At 45.7% G+C, this 15,353-nt stretch overlaps 1 protein-coding gene across 2 annotated transcripts in view; it reads left to right on the forward strand.

Annotated features, from left to right (window-relative positions):
* The window catches only part of LOC146059854 (ankyrin repeat and SOCS box protein 9-like), a 91,911-nt gene that overhangs the window by 20,848 nt on the left and 55,710 nt on the right, over nucleotides 1–15,353 (forward strand). For both annotated transcript variants that reach the window (XM_083172451.1, XM_083172452.1), the window contains exon 2: nucleotides 3,511–3,590. In XM_083172451.1, coding sequence (XP_083028577.1) covers nucleotides 3,511–3,590 — 80 coding nt within the window. The remainder of the gene's footprint in view (nucleotides 1–3,510; nucleotides 3,591–15,353) is intronic.

Here is a 15,353-nt window from a genome sequence, read left to right on the forward strand (position 1 = left end):
TAGAAGCACATGATTAGACATGCCCTATGACTAAAAATCATGGGTTGCCATCTTGGTCAGCATTCAGAATGTGTAGGCTCAATTAATTACAAAGGGACTGACTTTACCTTTTCAGACATCCAATCTGTCCCACTGTATTGGAGACTTGCAAACAAGGACTCCTTCAGTGCACTTCTAAAGTGCCTGCTATCTACCAATGTATCTGGAATAAACTCACCATCGGGTATCCCCCGGTTTACACCTTGTCTGTTGACATACCTAAATACAACCTTAACTTTAATCTTAAATAACTTAACCTAAAATAAAGACACGGACACAAAGTGCTGGCGTTTCAAAAGAATGTCAAATTTATTTTGACAACTAAAACTATGACTATAAATGGTGGCGGCACTAAAGAACGGTCACTATAGGAAAGGTGGGGTTAAAGATCACTATGCATACATACATCGCTGGTGATCACTCTCCCTGGTCAGCCACCCGGCCCGGTGGTGACGGCCAACCCCCGGATAAAAGCATGGCCCATGACAATCGATGTCGAGGGAGAGTGCACCCCACTACCTACACACAGAGTTCTTAAAGAATGACCGTTCTTTACCGCCGCCGAAGAAGAAGAGAAAAAGGAAAGGGTGGGTGGGGCTTCTTCGGACAGAGGGTAGTCACTATAACTCGTGATCATTCCTACCCTGTCTAAAACCCTCCCCCTGCTCTGATAGGCCTAATGCCCATCCACATTAACATTACACGTGACCAACAGCAAAATATAACCTGTGAAGAACCCTCAGTGGTTTATGTTCCCTCAGGCTTAATCAGCCCTCTGTGTTTCTAGCACTAAGGTGTATGTACAGAAAAAATAGTTTGTTTGAATTGTAGAAGTCTGATATAATTGAATTGTCAGACTCTAAAGCATGATTCTCAGCATGCTGTCTGTTTACATTTAAATACTGAGAATGCATAAGCATTTGTGGATTATGTATTATGGTACAGAAATGAGGAGCTCTGTCTGCACCAAATAAATGGTTCTATTAAACCTCGAATCTCAAATTTAAAGGTATTATATTATTTTTATTATAACACTTGCATCTATAAAAGTATCAAACAAAAAACATATAATAAATGTAATATAAATAAAAGCAGCACTGTAACAGCATAAAACGCATCTGTAAGGCACTAAATCCCTTTGAATAATGAAATAAATGCATAAGGATTTAGTATGTTAATAAAACATTCCTCTTTCCTTATAAATATGTCATACTTGCCGACTTTTCAAATAGCCTGTCTGGGAGAAGCCCGGAGAGGACAGCCCTATCTCCAGTTCGGTGGGCAGGGACGGGGCTGATGAGTGAATGCCCCACTCCCAATCCAGGCAAACGCACCCGTGATTTTAGCCCTGCCCCTTGCCGCGGACCCGCGAAAACCCGGTAATTAGTGCGGCAAGGAAGGGGGGTGCGGGAGCTGCCTGGCAATTGCGGGAGGATTGCCGACCTTCTCGGGGGGCCGGGAGGGGGACCCGATTTCTGGGAGCCTCCCGGCGATTCCGGGAGTGTAGGCAAGCCTAAAATATGCATAGTTTCATAGTATAGTTAAAATGAGGTCAGTCCCCATGTGTTATCGGATGAAAACTATAGTGAAAATGGGATCATTCGCCATGTGTTATCAGATGAAAACGGATCTCCTGGGGTCGCTTATCGGGAATTCAGCTTCAGAAGGTCAAGTAGGACCTCTAGTCTGTCTCTTCCTGGTGAGTTATTTTCAGCAGTTTACTTGCAGATGGGCAGAACGCATGCAATATGCATAGCAAAGACCATGTATCCACGCAACACCGACACCCCTAAACCTCCACTTGGGCTGTGGTGTCATTCCTACGTCATTGACTACAATTTAACCTATGCTAAGCATACAAAAGTTACACAGCTACAGATTTGTTTAGCACACATGGGACATTTATTTTAAACTAATTTTCATGATATCGCCAGGAAGCTAGCCCAGGTACAGAAATAGATTAGTGAATGACTAGTCACAAATAAATTGCACTACTGTTTGCTAATGGTGCTGGTAAGCAGTGGTGCTGATAGAGGTGATACTAATTACCTGGTCTCAGGACTGAGGGAGGGGCCCAGTGAGTCACCCATTACCTTGCAGCAGCAGCAGCAGCTCTTCTCAACCCAGCTTGTGTTTTAGTCTAATTGCACCTGGCCACACCTCCACAATTAGACCACGCCCTATGAAATGTACCTGGACCTGGCCAGGCTCTCTACTGCCCTGATGGTAAGGGCAGTTATTGAAAAACTGGAGTTGGGTTCTATCTTTTCAACTTTCAAGATTTTCTTGTATTGTTCTGGTAATAATTACCCTATCTGGAATTTTTTCCCCCAAAATTTGGAATTGCCAGTAATTTGGGGTTTGTGCAAGAACTTTATATTTCAATACAAAACCTTAGTTGCAGGACACAAACCTGAGAGCCCTGTTTCTTATTATTTATGTATGCCTAAGTTGTACAGTTTATTATGTAGCTGATATATATCAATATTTTTGGTACTAATAAAAGTTGAGTTTTAGCTATTAAATTATGATACTTAAGTGCCTTTTAATTAATATTATTACAGTATGAATTTTTTTTTTACACACTGCTGAATCAATTCTGCATCAAATGTCGTGTTTTTGACTTTTGTGACAAGTCATCACTATCAACTTCACACTACGCCATGGCCGGAGCACACACGGCGGTTATTTTATTTTACTCCATGAATACATGCTCAAACCGTGTCCTTACTAAATTTTCTGTGAGATTTCTAATGGGAGTTTGCCGAAGGCGTGGCATTCCGGCAAAACTCAGACATTTGTTTATCCCTTTGAGTGCCAAGTGAATTTGTCAAAATAGGTGTGAAGAAGACACACAAAAGAAAACATTTTTATTCATCATAATGACCTTTTTATAGGAAATATAATCTTTTTTTACACAACATTATTTTTTGAATTTATATAACAAATGTGAGCGACGCTGGCATTTTTAGGAGATATTTTGCACATCTCTCACAGAGATATTGGCACTCAAATAGTTGAAGCGGCATCAGTTACAAGGGAAAACCATGCCTTGTAAACAATTGGCTCTTTTAAAAAAAAAGTCTGTTCGTCTGCACATCCCGCACCTCCAGCCATCTTGGATGGTATTACATTCCGTCGAGCATGCACACTGTGTACACTTCTCAGAATTCCATGTCCATTTAAGCACTGGTCTCAGACCCTAAGTTTCTCACAGTTTCAAGTCATGTTTGAGAGTGAAAAAAAATATTAGAAATGGACAATGCAAAAAAGCATTTCAAACAAACTCCGACTAAAGCTCAAAATAACTAATTCAGCATTTAGTAGAAGGTATTTTCACATTATTTTCTTTGCCGCTTACCTCCCCACCACCTCCAATTTGTCTAATAATCTAACAGTAAGATAGGTACAGTAGACCAAACGCCATTTTGTTTGCTTTTTTTTTTAACATGCATTTTTTCCATTTTACAGACTTTAGTTCAGACTGGACTCTGATACATGAAGCATCGATACACGGACGCCGGGTCACCTTATATAAATTGATCAACCAGGTAAACAATTATGAGATAATGAAAGAAATTAATTCTGAAGTAATTGGGTTACTAGTGGTTAAACATCATTTCAGATTTACATTGATTAAAGGCCTCCATACACTAGCCTTGCATGCGATACCTCTGCACCTCCCTGCCGTATGCGGTCACTTAGAATACTGTGTATTGTATGCGATCCCATTCACCGTTGTGGGATACAATGTATCCTTATAACAGCAGTGTAGCAGTAGTAATAAAGCCAAAAATATAATAGACAAAAAACGGAAAAGTCCCAAGGCGCTATCAGTCCATGCGGCCTCAGTTCCTAAAGGAGGATCACTTTGGAGTCCCCACTATGGATATTCTGGAGCAAAACAAGGAATTGTTGGCGCTTGACTTTGTTTGTTCAGATGGTATGATCAGAATCTCCGAATAGATGGATAAGGAGAAAAAGAAACACACAGTGGGCGAAATGTAATAGGGTGCGATTTTTTAGACTAAAAAAAAATCGCACCAAATCGCACCTTTAAAAATCGCATTTTTTGCCGCGAATTCGCATATGTAATGAGATGCGAATTAGCGGCAAAAAAATGCGATTTGCCGCGATTTGCCGCGATTTTTAGTCATGAAAATGTGCGCATTTTCAGTCATGAAAATGTGCGCATTTTTATAAATGCGCTTTTGTGCCAAAAAAAAAAAGTTTAAAAAAAAACGGCGTGGGGTCCCCCCTCCTAAGCATAACCAGCCCCGGGCTCATTGAGCCGGTCCTGGTTCCAAAAATACGGGGGACAAAAAATCTGGGGGTCCCCCGTATTTTGAAACCAGCACCGGGCTCCAACAGCCCGCGGTGTCATGCCACAGCCGGGGGACACTTTTTATACAAGGTCCCCCGGCCAAAACATGAGCACCGTGGCTGGTCAGCCTTGGACGGGGTACCTGGAGGAGTGGGGACCCCCCCAATAAAGGGGTCCCCCCCCAGGCTTCACCCGTCCAGGGCTGAAGCCCGGGGCTGTCACCGGCGTCCGTGGCCAGTGGACGCCGGCCTGATAGGGTTAAATCCATCATACATATCATTACATTGCTTTTTACCGGCGAACTACAAGTGCCAGCAGACCTCCCCCGCATGCTGGGACTTGGAGAACCACAAGTCCCAGCATGCAGGGCATTAATGGGCCCGCTGGGACTTGTAGTCCACCTGTAAAAAGAATGTTTATAAAAAACACACACACAGAGAAGTACAAGTTTATTACACACACACACCTCAATTTTACACCAGCATACTTACCATTCCTGGATCCAGCGCTGGTCTGGCTGCTTTACAGCCGGCTCCCCCCGCACTGACAGGCAGCGGGGAGAACCGCTTTCTCCGTTGCCTGTCACCGGCTTTCTCCGTAGCTTCTGTAGCTCTGTCCCAGTGCTACAGAGGCTGAGAGCGTGATTGGCTGAGCTACAGTATGCGTCTCCATGGAGACGCATAGCTCAGTCCTGATTGGCTGAGCTATGCGTCTCCATGGAGACGCATACTGTAGCTCAGCCAATCACGCTCTCAGCCTCTGTAGCACTGGGACAGAGCTACAGAAGCTACGGAGAAAGCCGGTGACAGGCAACGGAGAAAGCGGTTCTCCCCGCTGCCTGTCAGTGCGGGGGGAGCCGGCTGTAAAGCAGCCAGACCAGCGCTGGATCCAGGAATGGTAAGTATGCTGGTGTAAAATTGAGGTGTGTGTGTGTGTAATAAACTTGTACTTCTCTGTGTGTGTGTTTTTTATAAACATTCTTTTTACAGGTGGACTACAAGTCCCAGCGGGCCCATTAATGCCCTGCATGCTGGGACTTGTGGTTCTCCAAGTCCCAGCATGCGGGGGAGGTCTGCTGGCACTTGTAGTTCGCCGGTAAAAAGCAATGTAATGATATGTATGATGGATTTAACCCTATCAGGCCGGCGTCCACTGGCCACGGACGCCGGTGACAGCCCCGGGCTTCAGCCCTGGACGGGTGAAGCCTGGGGGGGGGGGACCCCTTTATTGGGGGGGTCCCCACTCCTCCAGGTACCCCGTCCAAGGCTGACCAGCCACGGTGCTCATGTTTTGGCCGGGGGACCTTGTATAAAAAGTGTCCCCCGGCTGTGGCATGACACCGCGGGCTGTTGGAGCCCGGTGCTGGTTTCAAAATACGGGGGACCCCCAGATTTTTTGTCCCCCGTATTTTTGGAACCAGGACCGGTCCAAGAGTCCGGGGCTGGTTTCAGAAATACGGGGGACCCCTATGCTTTTTGTTCCCCCGTATTTTTGGAACCAGGTCCGGCTCAATGAGCCCGGGGCTGGTTATGCTTAGGAGGGGGGACCCCACGCCGTTTTTTTTTTTATAAAAACACTTTTACACATTTTTATTAACAGAACCATGCACAGATCTCAATGATCTGTGCATGGTTCTGTCAAATTCGCCTGTCAGAACCTGGTCTATTTTTTTTGCGATTTTTGGTAACATTGACCAAAAATCGCACCCTATTACATTTGCGAGTTGTATACTTTATAATGGGAAAACATCTGGATGCGAATTGAAATGTGACTAAAAATCGCACTTCTAAAAGTGCGATTTCGCGGTAAAAAGTGCGATTTTTTACCGCGATTTTCAACCTATTAAATGTGCGATTTTCGGAAAATGTGCGATTTCGGCCGTTTTTGACCAAAAATCGCACATGTCTAAAAAATCGCACTCTATTACATTTCGCCCAGTATGTGTATTAATAACACACTAAACCTCAAATCGAAGTGTAGGGGGAAAAAAATGGGATCCCAAATATAGAAAGCGTACCAGAACTCACAATGTACTGTGGTACTGGACGTATATAATAGTATCTTTTAAGTGGATCACCGCAGGTGCAGTCAACAAGATGGGTGCTGAAGGCAAACAGATGTATATTCCAATGTGCGTACCATTACTCACTGGGGAATAAGGATGTGTAAGCTTATAAAGGTTTCTTTCAAAGTTATCCCTTCGCCAGTGAACATATGAACATGCAACAAGAAAAGGAGGGTCTCGATGGTAATCGTACCAGTACTCACTGCAAACGCAGGCCAGTCACATTCATAAAGGTATCTTTAGGTGAAGCAAAATCCCTCTTCACTATCCTGTTTTCAATTCCACTCACAGTTGAAAAATGGCATGTGGAATGGAATGCCAAAGACAAATGGAGGAACAGGTCTCAGTAAAAAGGATTTATTAATAAAAGCTTGTAATGTGGCCAATAGGCCATAAAGCCACAATAACAAGATGAATGCAATAAAAAATGCAATAAAAAATGAACTCACTTATCTCCCGACATGTTTCGGCGGTCACAGCCGCCTTTTTCAAGGATAAAGTGAGTAGGCACATAGCAGGATATATATACCCCATGAAGGAACCACTTCCGGTTCGTCGTCATTATGATAGGAAAATAGTTCCATAACCTGAACATCCTCCCATAAGAACCAAATAGCCAATGCAGATGGTAATCTGCCAAAAGCACTAAACATAAGGCAAGAAACGGGCTTACCGGGTGTCCGGGGATAACGTGTGGGACCCTGTTCAAAGCAGGGCTTCCGCTCAGTGACACGCACCGCAGGAAGTGCGTGTGCGCTCAGTGGAACGCATAGTGTCCAGTAGGAGCCCGCTGACAACAGGGCTTCCGAGCGGTGGAACGCACACCAGGAAGTGCGCGAGCGTGTGATGAAGCACACAGTAGGATGAGTGATGTACCACTCATCCCGTGGCTTCCGCCTGATGGAACGCACAACCGGATGTGCGTATCCATCGTATGGAACACAGGGCGAGACGGAGTATATTACTCCGACATCCGCCCTGTGGAACGCACCCGGAAGTGCGCCAGAGCGCTAATGGAGCGCATACATGATTTAAAAAGGAGGCAAATTAATAACAGCGTCCTTAAAATGCAAAATATGCCTTCAGCACCCATCTTGTTGACTGCACCTGCGGTGATCCACTTAAAAGATACTATTATATACGTCCAGTACCACAGTACATTGTGAGTTCTGGTACGCTTTCTATATTTGGGATCCCATTTTTTTCCCCCTACACTTCGATTTGAGGTTTAGTGTGTTATTAATACACATACTGTGTGTTTCTTTTTCTCCTTATCCATCTATTCGGAGATTCTGATCATACCATCTGAACAAACAAAGTCAAGCGCCAACAATTCCTTGTTTTGCTCCAGAAAAGCCAAAAATATATTTATAATTATAGAATACATACTGTATAACTTTTTATGCAATTACCTACACTGTAGATTAGTCAATCTAATACTGTCCATTCCTTCCCCGTCTCTTTCGCTCCCTTTCGCTCTCCTCTTCTCCATTCTCTCAATACAGTATACACAATTTGTCCCTCCAAAATGACAAATAGTGTAGATATCATAAAGCGGTGTACCCAGCCGAAGTCTCTGCTACCGGGGTATAGCTCAAAGACAATGTCTAAGTCAACAGCAATTAAATCAAAAGCAGAAGGTCCATATTAGCACAAGGGTGACATGAGCTTTTCACTTTTTGTTTTGCTAAAGGCCGGCCATTACTATTGTCAGTTGGATTCCATGTAGATGGTAAAGTATGACAATTTAAAAAATAGAATAAAAAAAATTATACAAAAAAAACTAATGACCTGTGTTGACTAATGACCTGTGCATGTGTTGACCATTGCTATGTCAATATATTTCTTGTGTTGACCTTTTGCCAGTCGATATTGTGCACGTCAACATTTTGGTGACGATCTATTGACTGTCAACCTATACACTGTCTGGCAGCCATTCATATACCTAGTAGTTTGGGGTGAGCAGGGCAGTTTTACTTGTTGCCTGTGGCTATACAATGCCCAGGGTCGGATTAAGGGCCTAATGGGCCTGAAGCTAAAAATGTGCAAAGGCCTATTATGAAAAGTGGAGGAGGTGAAATCAATACCATGTAGGCATGCTGAACCCATACACAATAAGATGGGAGTTCTATTAAAGATGGGATGTTACATACTGTATAGCAACCAACCAGATTCTACTTATTGTTTTTAGCACCTTCTAGAAGATAATAGGGTACTTGTTTCCTAGCACGGCGCCCATCGTGGGTCATCGCATACCTTAAGTTAAGGTATGCGATGGACGCGACCAACACGATTTTTGGGTTATTTTTAGCCTTTTCCCGACAATTAAAAAATCGCGCCCATCGCATGCCATTATAATGGCATGCGATGCGACCGACGCGATTTAACATTGAATGCATTGTATTCAATGTTAAATTCCTATGTAAAATCGGGTCCATTGTATGCCATTATAATGGCATACAATGCGACCGATGCGATGGACCCGATTTTACATAGGTAACAATGTTAAATGGCCCAATGGACCCGATTTTTGATTGTATACCCACCCTGATGGGTAATTTGTATGTCAAATGCCCACCCATTGTTAACGCCACCCCACGATGAACGCCAACCCGAAGCGTGGCAAGGGGCGGCGGTACGCGTCCTCCGACCTTTTCATACCCCCACTATCCACGCTGGCGTGGAGTTGATTTTATATAGTGTTGCGAGCGCAGCGAGCCACCGAGCCCTAAGCGTGGCGAGCGCATGCGTAATACCTGTGAAGTAATGCGCGTCCGCTTGCCACGCTTCGAGGTCGGTGGCTCGGTGCGCTCGCCACACTATATAAAATCAATTCCACACCGACGTGGATAGTGGGGGTATGAAAAGGCGTACCGCCGCCCCTCGCGGGTTTGCTGTGCTCGCCACGCTTCGGGTTGGCGTTCATCGTGGGGTGGCGTTAACAATGGGGGGCATTTGACCCATCAGGGTTGGGATACAATGAAAATTGGGGTCTAGGGGGCATTTAACATTGGGCCCAATGTATAATCGGGTCTCAGGGAACATTTTACATTGGTTCCAATGTAAAAATCGCATAGATCGTGTCGATCCCATCGCATGCGATTTGGTTGCATGCGATCGACGGGATTTTTTAGGACCCGATGGATACAATTTTAATCGCTGGCGCCGTGCTAGGAAACAAGTACCGATAATAGATATAATCTCATTGGTTGCTATGGGAACCATCACATCTTAGTAAATTCACCATCCAGTGTCTACCTAAATATGTAAAAGTACAAAAAAAATGCATCAATGTGTAAGATAGAAATACAATACCCAATGATTAATGGTGCTGAGCTTTGGGAGCCAAGGCACACTGACTGCACAAGTGTGCAGTGCATTACTGGGAGTTGACTAAGTCCCATGAGACTTTGCACAAGAGGTCAGAGGCTGAGAGGCTTGATCTGAGCTCTGCCTGGTGGAGATCATTATATGCTTCTCAGGCCCATGGAGGACAGCTGCAGTAGTGGCCTCGTCATAGCAGGATTTTTAATCAAAGGCAGCACTGAGCCTGTCAGGGCTCCTACAGAGTAAGGTACAGAGGGACAAACACAGGGTTTTCATGTGATATTTTATATACTGTATATGTTTATATTAATCCCCCCCCCCCCTGCAGTTACCCATTGACCAAATTTATACTGCCTTTACTCTGTGTTTTGACAGTGTAATATTCTCCTGTAAGGTTGGGGCCAGTAATGACAAGTGGGAGGGGGCCCCCTGTCTAAAGTGACCTGGGCCCCACGAAGGTTTAATCCGGCCCTGTCTGGGGATCATCATGCTGTTATGATCATGGGCCTATTTTGATGTGGAGGCCTGCAGCTTCAGCTTCATCTGCCTCATTGTTAATTTGGCCCTGACAATACTTATTTGTGCCTGGCAGGTGAGAAGCAGACAGAGAGTTTTTGTCCTGCAACTCAGATTGTGGGAGAGATTTATCAAAGCTTAGGGAGAGATAAAGTAGAGAGAAATAAAGTACTAACCAAATGTGTTGGGGAAAAAACAGGAGCTAATTGGTTGGTACTATCTCTCTCCAATATATATCTCTCAAAGCTTTGATAAATTTCCCTGTGTTTAAAATGTTTAAACACAGGGAGATAACCACTACCAAACTGATTGGTGGATGGTGCTGTCCATTCACCAATCGGAGCACTTAGAAGAATGCACAGTCTGACTGATAAATATCTGGACCAACTCACTATTTAGAGTGTAATAAGCTTGCACATTGTCCCACAGATCTAATTTCAGTGGCCTGAAATAATAAAAAAAAGGATTGCACACTCAGAAGAGAAGTTAGGGGAGGTGGGCTGCAGTGGATACTCTCTCTGCCCACTACCATGGGCCATGTTAGTATAGCAGTGTATCCCAGCGGCATATTGGATAGTGAGAGGCAGGGCCGGAGCTACCATTAGGCAGCCTTAGGCATTTGCCTAGGGCGCTGCCTACTGGAGGGCGGCACCGCACGCTGCCAATCAATAGTGCAGCTCAGCTCTCTCCACTATTACACATCCCCTCCTGTAATTACCCCTCCCCCCCTCCGCACCGGAATAGTCCTGCAATTAACTGCTGCCGCGCCGGTCATAACATTAGATGACCGGCTCTCCCCTGTCTTCTGCTGCTGCTGCCGCCGCCGTGTAGTCCTGAGCCCGTCCGGCACTAGGCAGCAGGTCTGAGACTAGTCAGCAGCAGGTGAGTTCGTGAGCCCCCCTCCCCGCGCCTGACTCCCGTCCGTGATCCCCCCCCCATGCGCTGTTCATAACGCCTGTGGGTTGCGTCCGCTCCCCCCCCCCAGCGACAATCCCCGTGTATTGCCCGCACACCCCTCCTCCCCATTCCCTGAAGCGCATTGATAGTGCCCGCTGAAATCCCCCCACCCCCCCAGAGAGGAGGGGTGGGCGGGGGTAGGTTGCCTCGGGCGCTCACAGGGCTTGCACCGGCCCTGGTGAGAGGAGACAGCTACAGCAGCAGCCTCCTCTCTCTCACTGCCTAATATGGTGCATGATACCACTGCTGTACTGGCATGGCTAGCGGTAGTTGGCAAATCAGTGTGTGGGAAGAGAGATGGGCCTCCACCAGGCACCTCCATCATTATTATTATTATCCTTTATTTATATGGCGCCACAAGGGTTCTGCAGCGCCGTTACAGAGTACACATAATCAATCAGGGAAAAAAAAAACCAGTAACTTACAGTTGAAGACAATACAGGACAAATACAGGGTAAATGATTATACTGTAGGTATATCAGCCGATTGCTGCAACATAAGTATCCAGGTGGCAGCAAGCAGCATGCTTTGGTGCAGTCGAAGACTGCTGAAGTAAGAAAGGATAAGCACATGAGGTCAGAGGTCATGAGAGCTTACATTCTAAAGGTCCATCTGGTCTAGGCCAGCGTAAATAGTATCCACTCATCCCTCCCCTATCGATGCCACCAATCATTATATAATTAAATAAAATGATGCTCTTATCTGAGAATGTGCTACAATATTCCTTTGGTATATTTGACATACAGTATAATGCTGTTGGACATACAGTATTATGTATACACCTGATGAATATAAATATTGGTCAGGGTCACTGGTTCCTCCAAATTTGTATTCTTATTACTGGATCAGTCCACAGAAGATATGCCTTCTGTGTAGGCAACAGGTCACTTTAGGGAACCAATGAATAAATGATAAAGCTTTTGTTTACAAAGGATTTGTTCATCAAAAAATACATTAATACCCCTTTCACACCGGAATCGGTACATCTGTCAGAATGAACTTAGGTCTACAGTCATTAGGTCGACCCCACTAGGTCGACTGGTAGGAAGGTCGACCTGACTTAAGGTCGACATGGGCCAAGGTCGACATGACTTAAGGTCGAATTTGCATAAAGGTCGACATGAGGAAGGTCGACTGGTCATAAGGTCGACATGGGTTTTTCACTGTTTTTTTATCCGAATGTCGACACAGTCGACATGGACACAGTTGGCAATGAGAATCGGGCCCTCGCATGGCTCGCTTCGCTCGCGATGCTTCGGGCACGGTGCCTCGCTGCGCTCGGCACACTATTTTATTCTCCCACCACGCCCTAGTGGATGGTAGGGCATGAAATACCGCCTGTCGGCACATGTCGGCTCAAAAAAACAGTGAAAAACCCATGTCGACCTTATGACCAGTCGACCTTCCTCATGTCGACCTTTATGCAAATTCGACCTTAAGTCATGTCGACCTTGGCCCATGTCGACCTTAAGTCAGGTCGACCTTCCTGCCAGTCGACCTAGTGGGGTCGACCTAATGACTGTAGACCTAAGTTAATTCTAATAGATGACCGCTTCCCTTCACACCGCACTTGTAAAACGGTATATTGCCGTTTTCTTCACATTTCAATACGTTTAAGGCTGCAGTCGGAAAGTGCCAGAGTTGATTTACCGGTTAAAGATAACTGGTATTTCAACACGTTTAAAAAGCAGAGTCCTACACGTTTCAGAGCCGGTTTTTATGCAGTGACAATGGCTCTGAAATGGTATTTAGCAAAAAACAACAGATTACAGACCTGTGATAGGCTGTCCCCTGCATTTTGCCTTGAAACGTGTTGAGCGGATTAAAACGGGTTGCCTGATGTGAATCGTATTTAAATGGTATTTAAAACGGTAATCTACTGCAATGTCAAGGCTCAGACCCGTTTTAAATACCGTTTTTTAAAACGTTTAGGCAGTGTGAAAGTGGTATTATTTAGCTCTGTGATCATTCTTTTAACAACAAAGCTACATTTCCCATGTCCTTCATACCCATTCATCCCTTAAAGGGTTAAAGCATTGGGTTGAATCAAAACTACACATAATGTGAAATAGAAGAACTAAATAAAAACATAAATATTCTATAAATGTGTTTTTTTTTATCGTGGAGCATAGTGATGGTAACATTTCTAATGATCACAAAGAAACTCTTTAAGACCGTGGTACCCAAACTTTTTGAATGATGGTGCTGCTGAGTATCATTTTTTTCATGGCACCTGTAGGATAAACCATGCTTGCCGATACTCCCGCATTTTGCGGGAGCCTCCCGCTTTGGCCCCCAGTCCCCCGGAGCCCCGCAAAGCCCTCCCAATCCCCCGGAATGTCAAAGCCCAGTCTGAACATCCAGACTGCACATGCGCTTGTCTGGCGCGATGGGGGCGGAGCTTCGCACTAGCATAGCATGGCATTATACTAGCATAGTGATTGTGTCAGAGGCTGCCGCGCCACCCAGCAAAGCCTTCAGGGACACTGTACCCGGCTACCATCAGCGGTGGAAGCAGCAACAGCGGAGTCTGCACCTCAGCCCCGCACGGTGGAAGGAAGCTGCTGCAGGCTGAAGACACAGAGGAGGGGGAGTGACAGTGCTAATACAGGAAGCAAGCATCTCGGAGGAGAGGCTGGGGAAGGAGCAGGTTAGTGTTATGTATTTCCATACCTCCCAACTTTTGATCTCTTGAAATAGGGACACTCGCGCGGCGAAGCCGCGCGAGCGCCCGAAAAAGGGGCGGGGCGTATGCAAATGAGGGCGCGGCTTATGCTAATTAGCCGCGACCTCATTTTCATACGAGAATAGACGCTGTGCGCATGCGCACAGCGTCTATTCTACTAGTTTGGGGGGTCTCCCAACTGTCACCCCCCCGCAGCGGGACAATGCCTGCCGCGGGTGGGACAGCGGGACAGTACCCGAAAATCGGGACTGTCCCTCTAAAATCGTGACAGTTGGGAGGTATGTATTTCTGCCTCAGCATTGCAGCTACATCCATAGTGGCTGCAGCTGGTACTAGGTGCAAGCAGGTCTGTAATGTGGTGTGTTTGTGTGTGTGTTTATGTAGCTTAGCACTGACTCCAATGTGTGTTTGTAGGTGACCCCTGGGTGTATGTATTAGAGCTGGCACTGTCCCCTTTGTGTGTGTGCGTGTGTGTGTGTCAATGTGTGTCAATACACTGGCATTGTATGTTTGTGTATAGGAGAACACTGTCCTGTGTGTTTGTTTGTGTGTTAGACTGGTAGTGACCCCTGTGTGTGTGTGTGTGTCTGTGTGTGTGGGCTGGTTGTGACCCCTATGTGTGTGTAGGCTGGTAGTGACCCCTGTATGTGTGTGTGTAGGTTGGTAGTGACCCCTGTGTGTGTGTGGGCTGGTTGTGACCCTTATGTGTGTGTAGGCTGGTAGTGACCCCTGTATGTGTGTGTGCTGGTTGTGACCCCTATGTGTGTGTGTGTGTGTGTTTTGGAAGTAGGCTTGCTGACACTCCTGCATTTTGCAGAAGACTCCCATTTTAGCTGCCAGTCCCCCCCCCCCCCTATGCCCCCTATAGCCCTCCCAATACACCAAGAATACTCAATCCCCATCTAAAAATCTGGACAGTACAGCAGAGCATGCCTAAGAGGCCTGCCAAGCACCGCTGGCCGTGGTCAGCACAAGAGCCACCCAGGCCAGCAAAGCCTGCTAGTGGCCAGACACCAGGGAAATGTGATGAAAATGGGTGTCGTTGCACTGAGCCATGCCCACATTACTGGAGACCACACCCACCTTCTTTGTAGCCCCACCCCCATCCCGGGTTGGCCGCGTAAGATGATCCTTATTTTTACCATGCTCAAGTTGTGAGCTATGGAATCTCCCTGAAACCAGTTTCCAAAAGTAGGCAAGTATGGGATAAACGCAGAAAAAAATAAAATTAAATGAAGTAAATTGTATTTATATCTCATCTTTATGGTTAGTTATGTGGTAATGGGCAGAATTTACTTCTGTTTGTCCACAATTTGCCAAGTACATTGGTCATAATTTGAATTTGTCATGGACCACAAATCCAGGGTACACCTGCAACTCCCCCAAGGCACTCCAGGATGCCATGGCACAGAGTTTGGGGATGTTTGTTTACATCAGTG

Source organism: Crinia signifera, chromosome 2 (assembly GCF_055691185.1).
Source record: "Crinia signifera chromosome 2, ASM5569118v1, whole genome shotgun sequence".
NCBI lineage: Eukaryota > Metazoa > Chordata > Amphibia > Anura > Myobatrachidae > Crinia > Crinia signifera.